General features: G+C 46.5%; 1 protein-coding gene across 1 annotated transcript; it reads left to right on the top strand.

Moving 5' to 3' along the window:
- Positions 1-499: 499 nt before the first annotated feature.
- Positions 500-25,229, top strand: ATP6V0A4 (ATPase H+ transporting V0 subunit a4; the record flags this gene model as incomplete). The annotated part of the gene is made up of 20 exons (XM_082311125.1): positions 500-616; positions 1,117-1,195; positions 2,043-2,137; positions 3,192-3,317; positions 3,741-3,835; positions 4,892-5,018; positions 5,606-5,688; positions 10,018-10,111; positions 11,549-11,761; positions 12,181-12,331; positions 12,917-13,056; positions 13,366-13,523; positions 13,993-14,086; positions 15,839-15,957; positions 16,930-17,146; positions 18,760-18,867; positions 20,727-20,861; positions 21,808-21,925; positions 23,858-24,029; positions 25,100-25,229. 20 exons carry the CDS (start codon positions 500-502, stop codon positions 25,191-25,193), a joined length of 2,535 nt encoding a protein of 844 aa, XP_082167251.1. The 3' UTR covers positions 25,194-25,229.
- Between the last annotated feature and the right edge of the window lie 613 nt (positions 25,230-25,842).

Below are 25,842 nucleotides of genomic sequence, written 5' to 3'. Positions count from 1 at the left end.
AGTGATAAAAACCAGTCAGGCTTCTTTCACCCATCTAATTGCAAGGTGAAATTAATGATTTTTCTTCTCTGTACTGTGGGAGACAAAGGTAAATTGAGCCCTTCACAGGCTCAACATCCAAACCCCAAATCAAGGGCCTGAGTGCAGTGGCCTGAAGCCTCCTTGGCCCGGCAGAGGACAGGGCAGGGTATTTGCTTATCACCTGTCCTAGGGGCCCAGCGGCTCCCCTTTTTCCCTGTCACACACACATACACCTTAGCATCCAGCACCGCGCTGGTGGGACACAACCTCACGTGGGTCTGAGGAGGCTTTTAGGAGGTGAAGAGACCCTTTTGAAGGACGTGATGGGCAGCGCTGGGTTAGCTTCCAGGACCTTGACTCAGTGATCTCCATGTTCCCACAGCGCTCAGAACCTTCTGGCACCTCCCTGGGCGAGGAAGACCTGCGCCGCTGCCACCAAGGCCTCCGCGGACGCCCAGGTCGGAGGAGGGCAGGAGAAATGGCCTCGGTCTTCCGGAGCGAGGAGATGAGCCTGATGCAGCTCTTTCTGCAGGTGGAGGCTGCCTACTGCTGCGTGGCCGAGCTGGGGGAGCTGGGCCTGGTCCAGTTCAGGGATGTGAGTAGCGCCCAGCCGGCACGCTGGGCTGCGGGAGGCGGGCCCCGCGGCGCCTTGTCCTCCCCTCAGAGCACTTGGGGAAGGTGCACCTGCAGAGTGGTCAAAAAGCCCACGGAGACAGCGGGACTTCCCCAAAGCTGATCTGAAAGCCGATCTCCATGCTGAGACCCAACCTGTTCCCGAGTCCCCATCCAGTGCCCCGCACACTTTACGCACAGCCTTAGGACGAGTCCCTCCACCACCAGAAAACAGGGGGTCTCTCCATGAGAGCCCATCTGTGACTCCTGCTGTCACAGCAAGGCTGGGGGGAAACGAGCCTGGTAAGGCCACAGTGTCCTTGGCCCTGAGGAAACCCACGGTATTGCCCTGCCTCTGGGAGTCTGTAAGATGCAGCGGTGTTGGCCGTCTGCACCGAAGGCATTCGTTCTCTGCTGATGTTAAAAATGAGCGCGGCAGCGTGCAGCCTCCAGCCCAAGGCTTGTTTTCCCTCCTGTTTTTAGCTGAATGTGAATGTGAACAGCTTCCAGAGAAAGTTTGTGAATGAAGTGAGAAGGTGCGAATCCTTGGAGAGGATCCTGCGTAAGTAAACGCTTGTCAAATGCAATCGGCTTTCTGCCAAGTGCTGGTGTGGGATTTATTTCTTTGTTAAGTGCTCTCACACTGTGGAGCAGAATTAGTGGCAAAATGGTGATGTTTTCATCTGAGCTCCTGGAAATGTTTTGCATGTGTCAGCTAATTACTGCTTCACCCCATATGGGCAATAAATTGTTGCCCCTGTTTTGAAAACTGAACTGAAAGGAGGTTAATTAGCTAATATAAAATCACAAGATAAACCTGGGCCTGGGCAGGAGGCTGATCCAGATAACCAGACTCTTACACCACCGTGCCAGCCATTGGCGTATGCTTCCCGTGGCCAAGTGCTTCAGCCTGGGGACAAATCCTTAAAACCTGATCAATAGAGCTTGTGACGCCTGCTCTCCTATGGGCATGTGTCCTGTGAGCTCTGCACTCCTCCCCACCACGACACTGGTGGCCACCATAGCCACTGTGGCAAGGACAGCACTTGACATTGCTAGAGCGGAGGAGCAAAGTCTGAGCTTGCTGTATGCCTTGTTCACTGCCCCAAGGAAGGGGGTGCTGTGCCAGCTATTTGCGCCAGGGCTGAGGGCTGTCCAGGGCAAGGGGGTGGGAGCGGCCACCACAACTTCAGGAGAAACAGCATCCTCACTGAGAAAGGAGGCTGCTGGGTGTCCAGCTCTTGATGGTTGTGTATATGCACCGGGATGATGGCCCTTGTATATCACTGCCCCTTGTCACACCTCCATGTGATGCCTCAGTCCTGACAGGGGGTTTAGCAGCAGCTGGTGACCAGGATGATGAAGTAGAGATGACCCTGTGTTGAGACTTCTGTGTCCTTTCCTTGCAGGTTTTCTGGAAAATGAGATGGAAGACAATGTTGGGATAGTCAAACTAGAAAAGTACCCAGAGACCCCCCTGCCTCGGGAAATGATTGATATGGAGGTACAGGATTTGGAGTGGGCCAAGGAGAGAGAGAAGGGGATGTGCACTGGGATGTCTGTATAATGCGCTCAATACAGCCCTCCCCTGCAAGGAAGGACCCGGTAGCTGAGGCTGGCACAGCTCTCCCTGCCTGTGGAGGTGGTGCCCGAGCAGCTGTCTCAGCAGTTAGGTTAAGGCTGGTCTTACTGCATATTCCTAAAGGAGCCCAGTCTTTTTACCATCCCCTGTGAAACATCCCTCTGGTCCCACATGTTAATGGAAAGGTATCACTATCGCAGAATGCCCCCATCATCCTGTAGGAGAGATTAAGAAGGTTTTTGGTGATTAACTAGGAGAGCTGATGTTAGAACCAGCTTCACTGCATAAAAACCCCAGGGCCGCCTGTCCTGGTGGGACTATGGTTGTGATATAGTAATATTGGGGCCTGACACAAATATTTGTGCCTTGCTTTTGGATGTGCAAGGGGTGTTTTATTCTAGCCCAGCTGGAAGCTAAGTTTACCGATGGGGTAGCTTTTAAATGCTGCACATGTAGGTGACTAGGAAGAAAAAACATGCTTTCCAAGGGCTTCAGCTTCGTGAGCAAGGGGGTTGCCTGGTGTGTTCCTGGACCCACCTCCTCACCTAATTTTTCGCCTATAGCTAATGAACCTAAGCTAATGGCCTTGTTGTTGGCTGCTTTTGTAGTCACTAGACCGACAGCCAGTCCACCGGGGGTCTGAGATGTTCGGCAGGGAACCACAGAGGTGCCAAGAGAGGTTGAGGCACCTACACCAGGCACCCACTTACCTGGCTGAGTTTCAGTCAGGTGAGTCAGAATTCCAGTGCCAGAAGAGGACAAAGGACCCAGTAGGGAATGTGGCAATGGGAAAATGAGGCATTGGCATTGATTAATATCTTCCTACAAATCCAGTGTTTATTGAAGTGCTCATTGAATATTTCTGTATTCCCCCTTGAAAAAAACAACCATCTATTGTTTGAGATTCAATATCAGCTTGGTAAAGGGCCATTGGTCTGCCTCAGAGTTTTTCTGGATGTGCTTGGACCCTAAACAGACAGTGCTGGAGAAACTTGAAGCCGAGCTGCTGGAAGCCAACCAGAACCAGCAAATGCTGAAACAGAACTTCCTTGAGCTGATGGAGCTCAAACATCTGCTGAAGAAAACCCAGGACTTCTTTGAGGTGAGAGGCCTCTTTGCTCTTCCAACAGAGATGTGGAAGGTTCCTAAAAATATTGATATTTTCATTTGGTGTGTGTTGCTGTTATTGATTTTTAATCAAATCCCAGCGGTCTTTACCACAAGCCAGCAAAATATGTTTGCAAAAGCACTTCAGTCACTTTGGAGCCTGCATTGCTCCATGAGTCAGGGGGTCTCAAGAACTTGGTTCACAGATCTCTTTGAAAATGGCATTTATGCTTTTCAGTTGCTAAGAGATAGTTTACCTTTTGTTGTTTTTTTTTTTTCTCTCCCCTTTTGGTCTAAATCTCTGTGGAAAGCTACCTTTGGGGGAAAAAATGTCAGGGGAAAAAATGTCAGGAGAAAAATGTGAAAATACTTTTCAGACTGGCAATGCTGGATGGTTTTTAAAACTAATGTTTTCCAGGCAGAAACCAATCTGCCAGATGATTTCTTCAGTGAAGACACATCTGGACTGCTGGAGCTGAGAAGCACTCCTGCCGCTGTGGCTGCCAAGCTGGGGTGCGTATTGGTGATGGACCCCAGCTTGGGCAGGCTTCCTACCTGCACTGCATTGCTGTGACACTGGTACACTTCCTTCAGCTTCTAAGCAGAGGTTGCTCACCAGCCTCTTCAGCATAGCTGTTTAATGAAGATGAACGAGTGACTGTCCTCTGAAGTTATCATCAAAACTATGGTCAGGTTATGGGTCAGTGGAACAAATGGACTTTTACTTCCAGGCCACCAATTCCAGTGACCCCTTAGCAGGTATTGACTGAAAGTTGGTACCTTACGGCATCTCACCTGTGGCTTCTGGACTCAGGCATCTGGCTACCAGCCTGGTCTTCAGGGATGGATGTCTAACCACAGCAAAAAAGACGTAGGATTGCTTGCACTGGGCTTTGTCTGCAATAGAAAACAGCACTGAGAGTTAGGGGAGGGAAAACAGCACACTGCATATTGCTAATAGTATTCAGTAGACCGCATAGACTCAAACAGCTTTCCCTTGTGTTTACATCAGCTAGGTGTAGTGAAACTCGCTGATGGTGTTCTTCCAGGCTGGTGTTTTTAGCTGCTCATGCTGGTATTTCTGAAGTTCTGTTCAACTCTTTTATGAGAAAAGCATATGCCTTCAGAGGGCTTGCTTTGGTGGGTGTATACCAGCATGTCATGCTGCACTTCAAAGGTGCAGTTTGGTGCTTTCTGGGAGAAGGAAAACGGGAGGGAGTAAAGATAAACCACCACTTCAAAACGGCTACCTCCTGCCTCTGTCATTCAGGCACTCTCTGTTTGTGTGACTTTAAGCGTCTCTCTGTTCCTCCATTTCTAGCCAGAATTGCCTCTTCTTCTTTTTCTGTTGATCTGAGGAGGACTTACAATATTTTAAAGAAGAACAACAGGATAAAGTCAGTAGATTGAGATAAAAGCAAGGCTTGAGCAAGGAGGTCTTTCCTACAGCAGCAGCAGAGCCCTGGCTATTACAGACTAGAAAACAAGAGATTGTAAAGTCATGTGTGTTACAGGTCCTACAAGACTTAGAATGAGCTTGTAATTTATTTATCTTTTAACTCTGCTCAGATTCACAGCAGGCGTAATAAAGAGGGAAAGGATGATACCCTTTGAGCGTTTACTGTGGCGAGCCTGCAGGGGAAACATCTACCTGAGGTACACTGAAATGGACACTCCCCTGGAGGACCCTGTGACGGTAGGTACCGACATGTTTTTGGTTTGTTCTACTCCTCGTGCATGCCTGCGACCTGCAGAAACCGAACTGGTGCCCTGGCCATGCTGCAGCACTGGCTGCCTCACCAGAGCTGGGTGTCTGAAGGCAGCCTGTAGAAGAAAGGTAGGAAAGTCTGAGGATGGGAGAAGGTTTTTTGACATTGCTTTCCCTTTTTGCCATTATTGAGCTGGCTTCTTTGTCCTCCCTGCTTAAGGTGGATGTGAGTCTTAGCAGGGTGGCTGTGTTACGGGGACCACTGGGGAGGTGGGCTGTGGCTGTCCTCACCTGGGGCTGGCCACAGAGGGTTGATTCCCCTTGGCGTATCTGGGGTGAGCCCTGTGCCCTGGCGGACCTCCCGTCCGCTCCACATTGCTACTTCTCCCATAACCCAGAGCTCCCACCCATGCCTGGTCCCTGAAGCAGCATCTAGGGAAAACATTGCTGCTGGAAAACTGGGGCTGGGGGAAAAGAACAACCCAGTGAAGAGGCTGCTGAAAAAAACCCACCACCTTTTCCGCACTGGACTCTTTCTTCTGGGTGCTTTAAATTCTGCTTGAATTGCATTGCAGAGAGAAGAGGTGAAGAAGAACGTGTTCATTATCTTCTATCAAGGAGAGCAGCTTAAACAAAAAATCAAGAAGATTTGTGATGGGTAAGGCAGGCTGGTGGGCAAACCACAGTGCCTCCTGTGGAGGTGTTTACCTGTCAGCCTGGGCTGGCTGCATTTGGAGCTGGAGATTATATCTCTCTGCCCCTGCTGTGGCTCTCCCACCGAGCTCCCTTCCGCTCCTCAGCTCTGCTGCTTCTAATCGTGAAAGATATCTGTCACCTTGGCACTTGGAAATTGAGGTCCTAAATTTTCAAAAGTGACGTAAAGATCTTGGGAGCTTCAGTTGCTAGGATTTTAACTTGGGACATCTTAAAGGGGACTAGTTTTTAAGAAATACTCGGCATTTGCCCTGAAAACCAGGGGCCCTGACTTGGACACTGAGAACATGGTAATCCCCAAACTGCTCTGAAGCCTTCCTGCATTTCAGTGTAAAAAGATGATGCTGTAGTTTATTCAACTCTTTCCCAAGGCCTTTGGGCAATATCTGTGTAATCAAAGACAGAGCCCAGAAGAGAAATGAAAGCTTCATACAGCCTGACTTGTTTCCACCCTGTTAAGCATCTTGAAAAGATAATTCCAGTTGAATATTTTGTTACTCTTTCATAACACTGATGACCGATGGGCTTTGTTGCAGTGTAAATCAGATTTGATGAGGGGATCTGTCTGCTGTCACCAAATCCATTTCAGGTATAACCCCTTGGCCAAGTGGGGCCAGCCAAGTGCCTGCAGGCGCAGAAGGTCACAGGGAGGGGGTGAGCAATTGCTCTTACCCGACACGTGCACTCAGGGCAGGTCTTTCCTTACATCCTGCCTTTAATCAGAATAAAAGCAGGAAGGTCAATTCATCCAGCTGGGAGAAATGACTCCAGTCCCATGAAGCAATAGACCCCTGTGGACTATTAGCAATTCCTGCAGTAGAAATGGGGCCCTCCAAGATGCCTTCTATAGGCAGTGGAGGGCAATGCTCATCCTGAGACAAGTTCAGCCCTCGCGAGGTGGGCATCTCTCTATAAAGCAGCCAAGGGGGCATGGAAAGCTGGGGGAAGACTCCCAGGTCTCAGTCACTCATTTCTGATCCCGAACCTCAGACATGGAGGGAGTTTTGCCATCGCCACTGTGCAGGATCAGTCTGCTGCTGCCGGCGGTCTTTGAGCTTTCGGCGAGTCTTGTTCTCTTTCTGGATTACAATTTCCTGCTTATGTTTCATTTCTTTGCCTGCTTTTTAGATACTGTTCAGTACCCTTCTCCCCTTCTGCACTCATGGGCAGTTGCTGGTGGTGAACGTTTCCCATTGCATTTGCTCCTGTGCCGATGCCCTTGCAAATTGCCAGGCCATACATTTAGAGTTGGCTGGGGCTGCCCACAGAGCGCTGCAGGCGCTTCATTTTGGAGGATTTTTTTTCCCTGCAGCATTTTACATTCTCTGCAATCAAAAGGCCAATAGGTTTTTTTTTCTGGGCTGGGAGTAAAAGAACAGGCAATGTGATGCCTGTCAGCATTTTTGTTATTGATTGAACCCAGAATCTTCCCAACCAGAGGCGTGACCTTTTGCAGTGGGGTGCAGCTGGGAGCGTGAGGCCAGGCAGCACTGGAAGCGTGAGCAGATCCCTGCAGGGCGGGCCACGATGGGCAAAGTTGTTATGAACTGGTGGCACCTATGTGGTGGTAGGTTTATAGAAAGGAACTTAGACTGGTTTCTTTCCGCCTCTTGTAACTGAAGGAAAACATACCTACCTAAGACAAATTCACAGGATGTCCTTTGCAGTGCTAGGGCACTGGTTTTTGTTTATTGCCAGCTAATCAGGCTACATTTGAAATTGTCCTTTATGTCTTTTCTTCCTCCCTTTCAAATTTTTTGCTTGCTAATATGCATGTATATACAGATGTTTTGCTGAGTGGCAGGTTTTTAAATGTATTAATCCCATGACTCTCCTTTTGTGCTCTGTGGGCCATCAGCCATTCCTGGTACACAGGTCAAGACACTTTGGTTTGGTCCATCTTTAAGGCAGGGTTAACTATACCTAAAGCAGATGGCAGTGTCATTCCAGCCCCAGCAGGACATTGCTGCTTAGCACTAAGTCATCATTCATGACAAGTAAATATCCTGCAAAAATCATGGGACTGGTATAAGCCAGTCTCCTGCAAGGCAGGCTAAGATTTGTTTGCAGAGCAGCGTGCCTCAGGTTACGCTTGTAGTCCCTGCTTGACTCTAATTGGTAACATTAGTCTGCCAATTTCATGAGCATTAAGTCCATGCACAAATTTATTAGTGAAAGGTGTAGAGGGAGCAGGGAGGAAGCAAATGTAAGAATTTTTCTTTTCCTCCTTTTCTTGCGGCTGCCTCAGTGCTAATGTGAATACTAAACTGGGTTTATCAATGTAAGGATTCCCTGCTGAATTCTCCTGGAGCTTTCAGAGATGTCTGTGCCATTAGGGCAAAGCTGATACTCAGTATGCAAAATGGCTGTTAAAAGATCAAAGCAACACTGCTGCAATAACGTTATTGGAAACGGGGGAACTGTACAGCATGGAGGAATAAGCTTTCAAGTTTGATTAAAAATCCTTATTAAAGATGAACGAAGAGCTGTGAAGAATAAGAAGATGGAAATAATTAGGTAGGGTGAATAACCTTTGGAAACGAATACCAGGTGTCGAGTGAGGAGAGATTGAATTCTGGAAAGGGAAGTTTGGCTGAAGAGCGCGTGCCGTCATTACACACAGCTCTGGGCTGATCTCTAGGAAACTGCTGCGTGTTTTGTTCAGTTTGCAACTGTCCTCACTTGCGTGTGTGCTGGAACTGATTTTGGAGAGCAGGTGGTGATATATTCTGTGCTCAGACAAAGCCAGAACGTCATGCTTATCTGCACACAGAGCATGCACATTTTTGTCTCTTAAGCGGGGATAGACCCCTATGACCCTGTCACATCTTTTTTTAATTCATCTCACGTGCAGAAAGGCATCCCTTCAGCAATCCTAACTCAGCTTAACTCCACTGCAGGATGATGGAAGTGTGTTGCCTTAGGTGGGCAGAAGCTCTCCACTCTGTAAAGAGGAGTGATCTCTTCCTGCAGACCTGTTGGGGCAATATTGAAGGACGACATTTATAATGCCCTTGAAGTGGCAGGGCTGGCACAAGCACTCGATGACACTGAACTGAGTAGGAAAAAATTGAGGGATCTCTGCTATTTTAGCGGCTGCAGCACCTCAGTTAAATCTTGCAGGCGCAGAGCCTTGCAGCAGTGCACCTTGTGATCTGCGAGGTCCCAGTGGGAACTCTTTGTGCCTGCTCTTTGCGCGTGAAGTATACTCTGGGACTTGTTTTGCAGGCAGGACAAGTAGCTGTACACTTTTCAGAGAGACATGCAACTTATTTATTTCTAATTGGTTGTATTGGGTTCATATAGTGGCTTTACAACACCGCAGTGGAGAAGGTCATGTTGCATACTATAGATGAAGCAGTCTACAACACCTGCATGGAGATAAGACCTTCACTCACGTATTAGAAGCCCACATTTGTCCTTATTATACCACATTAAACAAACCAGCTGAATCTCCCAAATGCAGCCTTGGGGGTAAGCTTATAAAAACATTTATACGAGCCTGGCCCCATGTAAGCTGACGTTACAGATACCACTATCAGGTATTTAAAAACCTTCACCAATGCTTCCTTCGCTCCCAACCTGTCTAGCCAAACAGATGGACCAGAAGCCAAGAGCCGGCTATATGGTCATTCTCCTTTTGTTTTATCCTGGAAATGCAGCCCGTTGTTTTTTGTGTTTGTTGGTTGGGGTTTTTTTCTTTTCTTTTTTTACAGGGTTTTTACTTACACAGCCTGCAGGCAGGAAGGGTGTTTGCTTGCTGTGCAGCAGTAGCTCAGCTGATGCCTTCCCCCAGTGACTGGAAGAGGGTAGTGCAGAGGCAGGGACATGGTATTTTTCCAGTCTCAGTGCAAGAGGGACATCTGTTGGCTACCGTGCTAACGGGGCTGCCTTTGCCAGGCTGGGTTTGTTGTGGCTCTTTGCAGTTCAAGCAGCTTCCCCAGACGTTAGCAGGGCATCCGTACTGTGGGTATGAGCTGCCTGTGTAGTAGTGCTGACCGCTGTATAATATCATGTACCTTGTAGCACCTGAGACAGGGAGTGGTTTTTTTCAGCTAGAGCAGGCAAAGAGATCCTTTTTCTCATGAAGAGATAAATGTACCTTTTTGGACCTTTCTGGGAGACCAGGCACAACTTTGTAGTATATAAGAAGAGTATACTACTGGGTGAGGAATAAAGTCCAGTTTCCCCACCTTTGAGCTGAGAAGAGTCCAGAGGAAGAAAAAGTCAGTCAAATAAATGGTGTTTCTCACTTCTCTCTTTCTGAGGCTAGATTTCGTGCCACAGTCTATCCCTGTCCGGAGTCTGCCACTGAACGCCTAGAAATGCTTGATGGAGTCAACACAAGGATCGAGGATTTAAACACAGTAAGTGGCAGTGGCTTTACTGGGGTCTGCACCCTGCACGTGGGACCTGCCCAGACATTTGTCCTGTCTGAAACCCTGTGGCCATGGCCAGATCCCAGGCCTGTTTTGGGACCTGGCTGTGCAGAGCTAGCCGGGGGCTGGGGATGAAGCCACCGGCCCAGGAGCAGTCCCCCCGCCTGTTGTGGAGGCCGGTGCCTGTACTCTGCTCTGCCCATTCACAGCCCCCAGGAGCTGCTGGGGAGCAACCTCCCATGTGAGGGACCCAAAAACTATTTGCTGCTGTTGGCTGTGCAGTAGTCAGAGGTTTAGACCTTATGATATGGGGCTACAGGGTGGGATCTAAGGTCATCAGCAGGCTACAGGTATTGTAGCCAAATTGCACATTATCCAAAATGGTTTCATCTAGCTCTTACAGCATGGCTTCCCTCAGCAGCTCACAAAGTTGCTCAGTCACAAGTGTAGTACAACTGTACTAGGGTCAGAGAGGACTCTAAAGATTTCTTTTACATTTAAATTAGGTTTTCTTTACCAAGAAAATCTCGGGGCACTTGTCACACTAGCAATGGAAAGCCAAGACTGCTGTTATAGAAGTACAAGTCTCCAACCTCTTTACTCCAACATTTAACACAGGGCTGAAAATTACAAGTTCAGTTGCTATGGGTGCTCAGTATCCATATACTGTACCAGGACTTCACGCCTTTTGGAGGGACTCCTGTCTGTGACCTTTGTATTGTCACACATGACAGTCAGTGGGTCCCGAGGCAGGAGGGAACGGACACCCTGTTTGCCTGAGATGGCCCATCTGGCAGTTGATATCCTGCTGTCACCCCCTCTGTGGATGCCTGTGACTGCCAAGCCTGCACACAAGACTGCTTCCAAACTGGCTTTCATTCCTGAGCATCGTAGGCAGCTAGGCTTCTTCAGCGCTTGTAGACCACACAGATTATCTTCCTAACAGGTTATCTCCATCGCTCATTTACGCAGCAGCACTGTGGTAGCCACATGACGCGTGGAGGTCCCACCAGGGCCATGAGCTGTAGCTCTAGCAGGGCAGGCACACTTGCGGACATGATGTGCCCCAAGTTCGTGGCACAGAGCTGCCTACAGGAGATGGAAGGGTAGGAGCACACGGTGAGATGTGACCAGTCTGTAAGCAACTGGGTAAGGAGCCAACCCCACAGCTCAGTAAGTCCTGATGGTCTCCTCTACACTTACAAAGGCTCAGGGCCATGCAGGGAGAGCCTTTAGCAAACAGCATTGTGCACCTGCTGTCAAGTGCTCCTGTGTCCAGACACTGCCCTCGAGGATACCCCACACATTCATACAAATCGCCCCCTTTCCGCAACCCTCTTTCACCTGCCTTCCCCAAATAACTGCTGAGTAGACCATGCCACCTATGCCTTCCTATCTCGAGCGCTGCCTGTGCTGTGCTTACAGGTGATAACCCAAACTGAGTCCCACCGCCAGCGACTGCTGCATGAGGCAGCAGCCAACTTGTGGTCCTGGAGGATCAAGGTGAAGAAAATCAAGGCTATCTACCATGTCCTGAATTGCTGTAACATCGACGTCACCCAGCAGTGCGTCATCGCAGAGATCTGGTTCCCAGTAGCTGATGCTGGCCGGATAAAAAGAGCTCTCCATCAGGGAATGGTAAGAGACCAACATTTTGGGTCCCTGAAGCTGTCATCCAAACTGCATTGTTTATATGTTGAGCATATGTTCAGACTTCTGTCTGTTACTGTAATGCTGGGCTCCCTTTTCTGTTTTAATTAAAGCTGAGGTTGTCGCATGATCACTTGGCCTCAGGGAGTTTAAGGTCAGCATTTTATCTTAGCAGGTTTGTGATCGACCCATAAGAGTCAGCAGTGCTGGCAGCTTTCCCTGAACAAATCAATAGCACAGAAAATGGAAAAATCTGAATATTAGAAAAAGAGTTGAGATATAACACTCTTGAGCCCAGCTTTCATGTTGCTGCCTGTGCATGTTTGGACACAGACCTTGGTGCTGTGGGACTGATTCCTCTCTGCTAGCCACCCTGACTGTGTCTGTCCTTGTCACCTGGTTTGCAGGAGCGCAGTGGCTCTACTATCGCTCCTATCCTGACCGCCATACACACCAGGATGGCACCACCCACCTTCAACAGGACCAACAAGTTCACAGCTGGATTTCAGAACATTGTGGATGCGTACGGTGTGGGCAACTACAGGGAGATGAACCCAGGTGAGAAACATTCAGCAACCTGTACGTGGCTTGCTAGAGCCAAAATGAAGCCTTTGAGCTCTATCACTATCCTAAAACACGCACTCATTGCTGATTGAGAAATGTGAACCATATTTTCTGCTGGTAAAAATTGGTACTGTTTGGTGCATAGGCATGGATTTTCTCAGGCAAAGTACTTGGCCATCAGTCTTCAGTGTTTGATTGTGTCAGGAATAATGAACTACACAAATAGAGGACAGGGAACAAGTGGTGAGGTAGCAGCACTGAAGAGAAGACCTAAGCTCACAAGGCAAATATAAGTTGAGCTTATCATGCTGAGGCAAAAAAAAAAAAAAAGCCAAAAGGACCTGAGAAAGTGTGAAACACTCATCTCAAGGAGAGCACTGAGAACAAACAGAAACCTGGAGTCTTGCTGGTGGTAAAGCTAGTTCTGCACTAGATCTGATTGTCTGGTGAGTAGGGGAGGGATTGTGGAGGCCTTTAAGGGCAGCAACGGTGAGGAATGGTCCAGTGGGGTGGACTGCTGCTCTGCTGAGGTCTTTTTGTTTAGGAGGAGCTGAGTGTCTTGTTCTTTCCTTCCTGCAGCTCCATACACCATCATTACCTTCCCATTCTTGTTTGCGGTGATGTTTGGGGATTGTGGCCATGGCGCTGTCATGCTGGGCTTTGCACTCTGGATGGTCATTAACGAGAAGAGCCTTCTTGCCCAGAAAAGCACTAATGAGGTGAGTACCAGGGAGCTGGTGCACCCTATCAGCATAGGAAAAGGCTCATCATCCCCATTTGATAAAGGGGGCATCCAGCCTCCCAAAGGCTGAGTGGAGATCCTTCGAAGATGCTCATGAGGCAGAGATTTGGCAAGTAATTCTGCCTACTTCTACTCAGAGACCTGGATGGGCCCAAGGGACCTGGAGTTTCCTATGAATAATTGCATATACATAGATTAGCACAGTCATGTCTCCTGTTCCCTGAGGCTGACCGTTTGATGGGACTGCAGGTACTTTGGTCACTGGCACTGCCTTCTCCCCCTGCAGATCTGGAACACCTTTTTCAGTGGGCGCTACCTGATCCTGCTCATGGGCATATTCTCCATGTACACTGGCTTCATCTACAATGACTGCTTCTCCAAATCGTTCAACATCTTTGGCTCTTCCTGGCATATCATCCCCATGTTTAAAAATAGCACTTGGAAGTAAGTGACTAAATGTGGGAAAGAAGTGAAAACACACCAAATGGAGCATGTAGGGTTTGAAAGAAAGACACAGTGGCTGCCTGTGTGGGGAAGGCAAGAACTCCCTGCTGTGGATGCAGTCATGAATGAATCAGAGGTTTTGTCTGACACACACAGATGAACTCGCTATTGAAATGGAAATGTAGAGTGCCTGGGAACACGCCTGTTTGTTCAGGCACTGATGTGCATAAAAATCTGCAGGTGTCCAGCACTGATGCGTAGAGAATTATCAGGGTGATGGAGACTGTCATTGTGTAGGACCCATTTACACACACACACACACACACACAAGCTCAGGATAACAGTTCACAGAAAGACTGGAGTCGGTGACAGATATCATGTGGTAGTCCTCAGCACATCTCACATAAATATACCGTAGGCTTATACAGTGAGATTAAGCTGTAAAGGTCATTTCCCTTTTCTCTTATAGTAAGGATGTGCTTCTGGACAATACGGTGCTGCAGTTGGATCCGGCAGTCCCAGGAGTCTACTCTGGAAATCCATATCCATTTGGAATAGATCCGGTAATTAAATTGAATTGCTCTAAGATAATTTGTATTTCAATCCTGTTTCTACATATCAGGTACATCAGTAGCTCCCTGCTCTCTCTCCTGAAGCCGTGCTCTTCAATTCTTGCTCTTTGCCTGTTCCTTATGTAGGCACTGTGATGCTTTTCTTTAGCAATCAAGGATATATATTGCTGACAGTTTTGCACAGGCAGCAGCAAAATGGTAAGCAGGAAGGAACTTCGATTTTGGCAGAGAGTGGTCTTGCGCTGCAGCCTCCACTCTGTTACCAGTCTGCTGGACTCAGTTTGCTTACTTGAGTACTTAACACATTCCAGAGCTACCGTACAAGTTTGAAGGCAAAGTCCTGATTTCCATACAGTCTGTTTATCGTATGAAGTGTGAAGTAAATGCCAGTATTAGTTAACTTATCCACATTTTCTTCTCTGTGTCCTACTTCCCTTTTCTTGCCGTTCTCTCTTTATCACATATTGAAATGTGGTTGTTAACATCAAGTTTTCCTGTTTCAATCTTCATATTAGCCAATTAACCTCTGTTCTGCTGGATGCACTCTCATTTCAGTTGGTCACACAAAAAAACCCACTGACTTCTCCTGGTTTGCAGAGACATTGGCCTTGTAATAAGTTTTTCACAAACGCAGCTCTAAAGCTCTGCCCAGGACACAGGCAGTCCAGTTCAGGAAGTCACAACAGAGGAAGCTGAATTTTCTGTACATTGCACTGACACATCCCTAATTTAGGTTAACCTAGGCTAGCCCCTCTTGCACCCTGCCTGCTGGCTGCTCGAGAGGCTGGGACCCTGGCTGGCAGGGAGGAATGGCTGAACAAGTGCTGGCAGGGAAGGGGTGGACTGGAAAGCACTAGCCTCTGCATGGCCCTCTCTGTGGAAATTATCCATGTCATCTGCCCAGAAGGATGGATGGCTGTTTGCATTTTGCAAGTCCTGACAGGATGCCTGAGGTATGTATCTTGGAAAAGAAAGAGTCACCCCGAGATGAGGAATGCTAGGCAGTCTCTTCCATAGCCATAGAAGAGGCAAAGCATGTTGTAAAAAGGCACGTAAGCTAATGTTTTGCCTTCCAAATAATCCCGTCTTCCTCCTTTCTATTCAGGTACTATACTTAGTGTCTGAAAAGAGGTATCTACTTACCATCTCTGAGGTCAGAAGACCTTGGGGTCTAGGAAGTTTTAGAAGAAAAGAGAAGCAACCCCAAAGCTTTGTAGCATAAAAAAGGCATACGGTTACTGTCCTAACACAACAAAAATGTTACTGCAGAGATGCAGGCGATAATCTGATCTCCATGGCCAAAGAGTTAGAATGAGCTTTTTTTCGTTCAAACAAAAAGTTTGAACACGTTCTGCCCTCGCTACTTCCCTGGTGAAGGTGGAACAAATTTCCGTAGCAGCAGGAGGGATTTTCTCATGCCTTTCCACCTCTGCTAAAGGAGATGACTTAGCTTAAGGGCAAGGAATGACACTGAAAAGATCTAGGTTCTGCCACCAGCCTTTGCATTCGTTTCTGGAGGGCTGAAGCAAAGTCACTACATCATTTTAAACGAGGATAATACTTTATACCTTGTAGATGAGAAACTTGGCAGAGTGAAAAGTATTATGAGGAACATCTAGATTTATGTTGCTTGTTATTTTCTTACTAGAACTGGTAGGAATAAATTGGTGGTGTCAAAGCAACAACTTCCACAAACACCTGAAAACCTTGTTCTTCTGTCTCTCTCTGCTCCTTTCTTCAAAGATCTGGAATGTTGCATCGAACAAGCTGACTTTCCTGAACTCCTACAAAATGAAGATGTCGGTTGTCATAGGGATTGTGCATATGATTTTTGGGGTGATACTCAGTCTCTTCAACCACATGTAAGTTTGTCTCACCAAGCCCATTGCTGCAGCACACAACTCCTCATTGCTAAACTAGTGTCCTTCATTCAGAGAAAGCTTCATATCTCGGACCGATGACTTGAATTTTGTCCTTTCCCCAGTGCAAGTAGAAATGCCCCATACACTGACTGACTCACACCGCTGTTGGTACAGAGTGCTGAGTCCAAAGGCTAGAAGGACAGCCATCACACTGCAATATTCTCTTGGATAAACTCTCTTTTTTGCTTTCTCTCTTACATCCTTCATTCTGCAGGAATACTGAAGTACACTAAATTAAAAATGTATAGCACCTCCCACTATTGATAATTTTTGTCTTGAAAGACAAACTCTTTTGGCCTAATCCAAAGCACACTGAAATCTTGCTCAGTGTGTGTGCGTGCGTTTCACCTGACTTAGTAGGCCTTTGGTCAGGATCTGTGGGTGTGCATGTCTATATCTCTGCCTCTGTATTTTGCAACAAAAAATAAGAAATGGTGATAGAGTGGAGGGGCTGATACTACTGTCTCGAGAGACTCTCCAAAGCTGGAAGGGGTGTAGTGATCTTCATGAATGAAAAGTGTTTGCAGATGACAGAGAGGAGGACTGCCCCTACAGAATTGAATCTACACCTGCTTCTGGCCTTCCTCGGTGCATAATGTTTAACTTTGTAAATTAGCCATTTTTTGAAAATCGGCTTTTATTTCAATGTAGTATTCTTTTGAGGTGCTGAGATACTGGTGGGTCAAGTACAAAAACCTGAAGAGAATCACTATGACAAAGCTTTTGTATTTAAATAATGGCTTTCATTGATAAAGACTGCAATTCCAGACTACTTTCTTGGCCAGTGATAGCTGTATGTTTCTTACGTTATCTTCCAAAGACTAAGTAGTGTACAGTACTGCCATACTTGGGTGCAACCTGGTATTAGTATCTAGTGTATTAATTGTAGTTATCTTTCCTGATTCTTTCCAGCTACTTCAAGAAATACATAAACATTGTCCTTCAGTTCATTCCAGAGATGATTTTTATTATCTCTCTTTTTGGCTACCTGGTCTTCATGATTATTTTCAAATGGTGTCATTTTGATGTCCACTCATCCCAGAGTGCACCAAGCATCCTCATCCACTTCATCAATATGTTTCTGTTCAATTACAGTGACGCTTCAAATGCTCCATTATATCTGCATCAGGTATGGATCAAGCAGCTCGAATCCACTGCAGATGGTTTTGGATTCACAGTGGGTGTTGTGGAGAGTGGGCATAAAGGTGGGGAACAGGCTCAGAAGCTCAATCACAAATGCCAGTCACATAAGAGAAGTTTGTTCTTCTGGTACCCGTGTTGGCCTTGTAGACAGGTAGGACAGAGAAGCTATCAATCAGTGATGCAGAGGAAACCTCATTCTTAGTGTCACCCTTACAAGAATGATGATGCAATTTAAGATACTTCTGGGGAAAAAAGGAAAGAAGGGTGATTAGAGATGCAAAGCTGGGTATTGCAGTTGTGCTGTCCTGAAGTTTGTCCATGATGCTGGAGGCAAAGCAAGCCTCTCCTTTCCTTGATAATTTCTGATTTCTTCTTTGGAAAACTTGAAAACTTTATATTTTCAGCTGAAAAACAGAAGTAGCTACAGGATTTGGTGGCAGCTTTTTGTCAGAAATATCTCCTTTGGGGAGTTCACTTAAAAAAAACCCAAAAGCAAAAAAATCTCCCCTAAGAGAGAACTTCTTTTAAAGTAATCTTTATTTATTTGCTCAGAACATGGATTTTTTTTTTTTTCTTGCTTGATTTTACATCAGCAGTATCAATGAAGCATCTGCAAGCAAATGCTGCCTCCAGCCACATGTATGCATCTACATCTGTACAGTGGCACACTCTGGCACTTCAGTGGAGGCTCAGTTTTAGGGCTGCTGGTGAGTCAGAGTTAGTAGAGAGCCCTGACTGGTTCCAAGTAACTGTGTTAAGGCTGCAGGGGAGTGTGGGAAAACAGTTTTCCCAGCCTTCAAAAAGTCTTTAGATAACGTTTTGCTTTGTAACAACCCAAAGCCTTTCCAAGATGCTAATTTTTTTCTCATATTCGTATCCCCCTACCCCACCAGTAACTGTCTGTGCCATCCACCTGGGTAGTCTGAATGCAAAGATTGTATGAGACCAACCATAAGGTGATCAGAGATCTGAGCCAGCTTTAAAAAAATGCAAAATTTGTAGTTTGGGGTTTTCTTTGTTTGGTATTTTTTGTTTTTCTTAAAGTACAAACAGTTATGTTAGGACAGCAGTAGGGGTGGCATACTGCAACAAGAACACCTTATATTGTGGGGGCAATGTGTTATCAAACCTAAGCTATGGGGATTCAATTCCCTTCTGGAATTGCAAACATAGAGCAAATCCTGGATTCCCTGCTTTCCAGGGGAAGACTTGAATGACTTGGCTCTTACTGCAGCATTTCTATGTTGATCAAAGCAAGGCAGACTGACTGGCTCACCCAGCAGTTAGGACATGCACTTGGGACACTGGAGAGCCAGGGTCAAGTCAGTAACACTGAGTTTTGGCAAATTAACCCTTTCCAACATGAAAGCCTTTCATCTCCAAGTCTCCCACCATCTCTAGCTGGCAGTGCTTTCTGGAACCTTAAGCAGCATGCATTTATTTTCATGTCCTTACAAGCAGAGGAGACTCAACTGATACAGGGAGTATATCTGTTGTATATAAAAATACCATTTTATAGAATCACGTTTCTAATCATAAATGTAGTTGGCTAAAGGAAGTAAAGTAACTTTTTGCTCTTCTTGTTGTTTTGTCTTTTAGAAAGAAGTGCAGAGTTTCTTGGTCATATTTGCTCTGATTGCTGTTCCCTGGATGCTCCTAATTAAACCTTTCATCCTCCGAGCCAACCACCAGAAAGCACAGCGCATGGTAAGGGATGTGGATCAGGCAAGGGGGATTCAGTAGAGCAAAGGCAAAACTGAGGAGACAGACCCCAAAAACTGTTTGCAGTAATCTAATTCTGATTTTCTGTGACCTCAGAGTTTCTCTGGTGATTTCAAACTGTGCTTTACAGCACATGCGCCAAGAGCATGTGTATGAACATTTGGCCGAGCCATCTAAATGGGAAGCAGGAGCTTTGCTCACAAGGCCATACCCTATTTGTTGGGAGAGGAGTTAAGCTGGCACCAAGCTCTTTCAAGTGTCATATCCAAAACCAGAGAAGGTTTAGAAAGACTGAAGTGCTGGTAAAGCCAAGACAGGGCAAAGACCTCAGTTGCCAGTCCACAACCACCACTAACCACTAGTTCACTTTTCTGTAGGAACAGGGCATCTGCGATACCCCTGGCCTTGGAGAGACCAACACTGCTTGGAGGAGAGGCTTGATTTAAAACCTGTTGCCTGCTTTCCAGTGGTGCTTTCTTCCCTAAGTGATTGCCTTCACATTAACAGAGCCCTCCTTCCCATGGGCTCTGCGGTTTGCCCAGCTCTTCAGCATGTAGCTGCGGCAGCTGCAGTTTCCCAGTTGTTCATTAATTCTCTCCTTTATTACGCCAACAGGACTTTACTTGTCTGTCAGGATTTACTTCTCTTTATAGCTGGAGTTAGTGCCTGGAGTAGCTTTTATAGGGCACAGATGTTTCCATTTCAAGAAAGAGATGCTGGTTGTGCTGCGTGACCTTTTCCAACCCAGTCACTTCTGACCTATAACTGAAAGCCGGGTCCCTGGGAGACCTTTGCAGCCCTGCCTCTGTGCTGTAATTTCTTATTTTGTCATTCTTCTGGGATTTGGATGAAAGCTTGACATGGCTGACTCCATCGCCTGCTTTTATGCTAGCAACATCTGACAGCTTTTCCCCACCTTCTATTATGCTCCTCTATTTCTGTTCCTAATTTTCATATGTTAGCTGTCTGATCACATCTTACATTTACCCAGATTTATATGTTTGCAACAAAGTCTGTTCTCTACGCTGACATTCAGGTAAAGCAAAGATAAAGCGGGTGTGACAATGATTACTGCTGCAATAGGAAACAATATGTTATCATGAGACCTTGCCCATGAAACATGCTGGAAGCTATAAAGTGTGACAGGGCAGAACCTGACAGAAGCCATGAGGTCCATATTTGGTTATGCTGCATAATAGGACTGTTATAGTCATATAATGTAGGGTTATTCTTATGCTGTGCGGTCATTTCTGGAGTGAGGCTCAGATCAGGTTGTTCAGGCCTCTAGAAAAGCTCTATAAAGAATGATTATGGAGAGAAGATAGGTTGTCATGAAGTTTTTGTCAATTTAAAATGAATCAAGAGATCTGAATTGTATTTCTGTCTGTACCCCAGGAACTGTGTGACCTTCATGAAGTCACCTGATCCTTTCAGGCTCCACGTCCCTTCCACTTGATGCTAATTCCTTTGATTTGCACCCATCTAATTCAGGTCACCAGCTTTAATGTGCCTCAGTTTTCTCATTTGCCAAAAATGATGGATCTTCTCATAGTGGGTATAAAGGGTGCATTGTGAGACTAGAAACTAGCTCCAAATTAGTTGGAATCACTGGAAAATGCTCTAGGATGGAAAATATTTAAGCATTATTAGCCATTTGGCAGGAGTACTCAGTTTCTGTGGTCCATGATGACTGACTATTTTTGAAATTGTCCTCATGTTCATGATATGGTCCTTCATATGTTACCCATCATGAGGTTACTGATGGAGTTCTGTGCCATGGCCTGCTTCATTTTGGTATCAACCTGTAGCATGACACAAAAGACATTACATTTTTTTTCTGAAAGATTCAGTCTCAAGCCATCTCGGGAAACCCTGGAGGTGAAAATGAGGCAGATGTCCCAGAGAGCAATCACTCCAAGCAAGCTTCCCAGGGAGACCACAGTGGTGGCCATGGAGGACGTGAAGGTGATGATGAAGAGGTAAGAAAATGTGGGCAGAAAATTATTCAGACACATACGATAGTAGAAGACACAAAGTCAAGCAGAAGGCTTTTGCAGAGTTGCCAGCCCTTCTTTTTAACAAGGTACCAAGACACACTGTTGCAACAGTTTGTGTTTCCAAACAGAATAAGCTTTGAATTTTCATAGAATGAATTCCTCTAAATTTTTCCTTTAGTTTTGCCTGATGAGGGTAGGCATTCTTACAAACCTCAAGCTTTTACAAATATCAAGCTTTTGTTTCCCTGGGGTGCGTGTTTCACTTCCACATTGCACCCAAAGAAGGTCAAGCCTTTCCCAAGAGTCAGTGAGTTTTCCTTCCTTTAAATTGCAAAGGAGCGTTGAAAAGTTGGCAGCCTGCAGTGCTGGCTAGGGGGAAAAGTCTTTCTTTGGCAGATATTGTCAAGGGCTTCTGCAGTATGCAGCAACACAGTTAAAGAAGTGACAAAAGTGTTTGTAGCAGTTGAAAGTACCAACGATATTGAGTGTGGATATGGCTGAGTGTTCCCAGAAGGAATCTTCAGTCTTAGAAGATATGCTTATTCAGTGATATCGCCCAAAATGCATATGCCAATAGGCAGATAGATAGTCTGAAAAACCCTGGTTTATGTAAGAAATCACAAAGATTGGTAGCAATTGGATTGCCATCTTATTCCAGACTTGAAATTGTAAGACTGGAATATGAGTTGGTTCCTGAACATTTGCTTTTCACTGGAATTGTATTTCTCCGGGGCGAATGTATGGGAAGATCATAGAGAACTGACATTTTTCAAAGCAGTCTTTTTATCTGGGAACTATCTGTGTGTTGCTCAGGACATATCAAGGAAAAGGGAGGAGTATGAAAAACCTTTGGTGGAGTGTTGCTCTGTTAAGCAGGAAGCCCTGAACTAAGAACTAATAAAATGCGTTTGGTTTTATGTTGTTTCAGTTCAATTTTGGAGACACATTTGTCCACCAAGCTATCCATACCATTGAATACTGCCTTGGCTGCATCTCCAACACAGCATCTTACTTGCGGCTCTGGGCACTGAGCTTAGCCCATGCACGTGAGTCATTGACTACCTTTTAGTTACCTCCCCAGCAACTCCACATCAGTTGCTGCTTCTGCTGGTGTTTGATTATTGCTGTGACTTTCTCCATGAAATCAAAGTTCTCCTTGTGGATGTTTGTGTCTTGGCATGTTTTGCTTCAGGTCAGATCAATCCAAGCGTTTCGTGGTGGTCATCTCATTTTTTAGTGGTGATCTCTGGCGGCTGTATATCAGGCAGCTCCTGACTGCATTTGCTGCCTGGGACCCATTTCCCATGCTGCTCTGTAGCCACCCACCTGGAATAGTCCTCATTGCATGTGGCATGGTGGGAGGTGCAATTCAAACGGGTGGTCCAGTCCACAGAGTATGGGAACCATAGCTTCATTCCCCAGGAAGCACTTTCTATAGCTTTAGGGTATGCAGATGATGTCAAAATGTCTTGAAACAGTTATTTTGATTTGGTTTAGCAAACTAAAAAGAAAAGTTTTGATTCAAGAACTCCTGGAACTTGTCGTTTTCACTGCGATTTTTCCCAGCAACATTTAGTGGAACCTCACATTTCACTAAATGTACAGCTTTTCAATGTCTTTTGTCTTAAGATAAAAACAAATGCTCAAATACTAGAAATTGCCTCAGGCTAGAACTTCAGATTTTCAATGACTCTGATTTTTCTGAAATGTTTTTTATTAATATTGCTGTACTGCCTCTGGCTAGCAGTTGTGCCTGCCCTAAAGAACTGGGCACACAAAAAAGGAAGACAAAAGGGGGGGGCATGCCAGGGATTGACAGGGGTGAGCTGTACTTCTTGGCACAGAAATGAGCTTAGTAGGAGTCCAGTGGAAGCTAATACACATTAGCTTTACATGGAGGACAGGTATCTAAATAAAAGAAAATAAACCAATTAAAAAGCTTAGTTAAAGGCAGTCCTATGTGTTAAGTCAGAATTCTGCCTGGGAAACCACCATATTCCTTTGCAGCCTTACAAACTGGCACTGACAGGAGTGTTTTTTCCTGAGGGCAGCTGTTGCAAGGGATCCGTTGCACCTGTTGTCACCTAAAGTAACAGGTCATTGAGTCTATAGTCTGAATATGGCTTGAGGATCAGTGACTGGCAAAATGGAAAATAAGGCTGAACTGGTGGCTGGAGCATCTGGATGGAGAAGAGCTGGGCTAAGTCCTTGCTTTGCCTGTATCACAAGAGGAAAATTGCTCAGTCCTTAATCTGTCCAATGTGACGGGATTAGTTAGGGTAGCAGTATGGTCTTGCATTGACAGAACATGTCAGATATACCAGTGCTGTGAATGTTGATGTAAACCAGTGCAGGAAAAAAAAATCTTTAAGAGCATGCAAGCAACCTAAACATGAATACAGCCTGCCTTCAGTGGGACCAACCAGTTGTCCTTTTTTTCTTCCACCACAGCTCTCCATGACACCCTAAAAGAAGTGGTTTAGAGAACAAATGGGAATTACACGTCTCTTGTGGGTCTTAGCTAGCATCAATCAGTACAGCTTGTAACCTAATCTATACATGTATTGACTATGTCAATCAATGATGTTCACTGGGATTTAGCAGCAGGTAGTCCTAGAAGGCTTGGTGTACGGCCTATCTGCCATGTTAAAGAGGTGCAAATTAAACTCATGACTGTATCATGCCAGGGTAACAGCAGTCCTGGTAGTGCGCTCCCATGGACTTGCGATACAAAGCCAAGCCAAAAGAGCACCATCAGCTTCTAACCCAGTGAAGAGGAGCAATGGAAAACAATCTGCATCCACTTTCCTTCCCTAGTCATTGTGGAGAGGCAGGATGGCCATACATGATTACTGTCATGTACATTTTATCCTAGGCCAGCTCATCTAACTGGGAAAAATGGGTGAGCTGCCAGACTGCACGCTGTGTCTGTCCATGGCTGTTGCTCAGCGCTGTTTTCCCTTTATTTCCTTTTGCAGAACTGTCAGAAGTCCTTTGGACCATGGTGATGCACAATGGGTTCAACAACAGCAGCTGGGCAGGCCTCATCGTCATCTTCATCATCTTTGCGGCATTTGCGGTGCTGACGGTAGCCATCCTGCTTGTCATGGAGGGGCTCTCAGCCTTTCTACATGCCTTGCGTCTGCACTGGTAGGTGGTGTGATTACTTTGGGAGCTTTTCCCAAAGCAGTCTTTGGGAGGGATCAGGCTGTGGAAACAGATGGCCACACCAGCCGGTGTTAGACATGCTGTGCTGGTACCTATGCATTAGGACATCGGTCCCTGTTGGCAAATGAAGTGAGGGAGACCCCTCCAAAGGGAGGTCGCAGCTCCCTGCTCCATCTCTGAGCTGCTCTGTGGAGCAACCTGCCTGACCTCCTGAGCCTGTGGCATGTGTGGCAAATGGCAACCTGCAGCTCTGCCCCGGTAAACACGAAGAGCCACCGAGGCCAGCTTGACCTGCATGATAAGGCCTGAAGGCATAGCCACACCACTGGTTGTGTATCCTGCCCAGGGTTACCATCAAACAAGCCAGCTGGGACTACCTACTGCAGCAAGAGTTCAGCCGGGGCTGCAAAATCTGCTGAAAACCTGGGTCAGCACTTGTGCCATTAGCCCAGGTTGAGCTCTAGGCTGTTTTGGCTTTGTGGCAAACCAGTTTCAAGTTAACTCGTATCTACCTTAACTGGATGTCTGTCCAGGCAAGGACAGCAGTGCAGATGCACCATCAGGCTAGTATGTAAAGCAAGGCCAAGGTAACAGATCACCCCTCACCACCGCCATAACTTGGCGTCCTGCCTAAGCACCCAAGCTGTGGCCTTTTTCACCATGTAGCATCCCACCACAAATGCTGCCAAGGCAAACCGTGGTGCAGTTTCTCGTCATTGTGCCGGGAGGGAGAGACATCTGTCTCCCACCACAGAGTGCAACCATCAGGCGGTTATCCCAGCTCTCAGAGCTGCTACAAGCAGTTTAGCAGGCAGGCAAGGTCCTGCAAACTGGCCTCACGTTTCCAGGCTGACAGATAGATAGAAAGTCAAAGCTGATGTGTGCTGGGTCGCTCCCTGGGCTGCCTGTGTCTCACTGTTGGCTCCAGAAGGAGCCTACGTTCCTGACTCAGAGGCCACCATCTCTTCCTGGGGGTGCCAGGTTTTGGCCTCTCGGCTGGCCGTAGGTCCTGCCCATGGGCAGCACTGACACCTTCCTCTGCTCCTCCCCAGGGTGGAGTTCCAGAACAAGTTCTATGTGGGAGCTGGGTACAAATTTTCTCCATTCTCCTTCAAGCACATCATCGATGGCACCACAGAAGAGTGAAGCTAGTGCATCGCTGCTTTGCTCCTCAGACCAGGCTCTATTTTCTTGTGGTCGCTCACCCACAGAGTGAGGTATGTGGGATGAAACAGAACGTGATGTGGCCCTTGAAAGAAGAGCAGCTGTAGGTGAAAATGTCCTAGCTGCATTCATACGCTGCTGCATCAGCTGAGAGCTGAACTACATCGGCCAGGCTGGCTGGACCCTTGGCTGAGTATCTCCACTGATGTCTTTGCCAAGTACCTGGTCCTCAGCATTTGACCAGGTCAGCTGCCTATTGCTTGGTTGAAAAGAGGAGATTCAGCTTTTGAATTAAATTGGTTATTAATAATCAACTCGCATGTGTTTTGCTCCATTTAGCGCCTTGTCTTTGTGGCATATTTCTTTCTGAGGAAAATATGTTTTGACTGTTGTTTCAAGCTGTGGTTGATCATATGACAACGATTAAGTCCCTTATAATATTGCAGCCCTTCGTTTAGCACACAATGCAAACCAGCTCAAAGCCAGATCATATTGCAGGCTTGCAATTTTCTACATGCTTTACTACAACAACCCTCTTTTTATCTGATTTGCTCCAGGGCTTGACAGCACTGGATTATAGATGTTTGCACACATCATCACTTAACAAAAGTTTTAGTTTTGAGCTGTGTAA

The sequence above is a fragment of the Platalea leucorodia genome (assembly GCF_965183815.1).
Source record: "Platalea leucorodia genome assembly, chromosome: 4".
Lineage (NCBI taxonomy): Eukaryota > Metazoa > Chordata > Aves > Pelecaniformes > Threskiornithidae > Platalea > Platalea leucorodia.
Note: the sequence above shows the minus strand (reverse complement) of the source record. Positions and strands in the feature narration are given on the sequence as shown.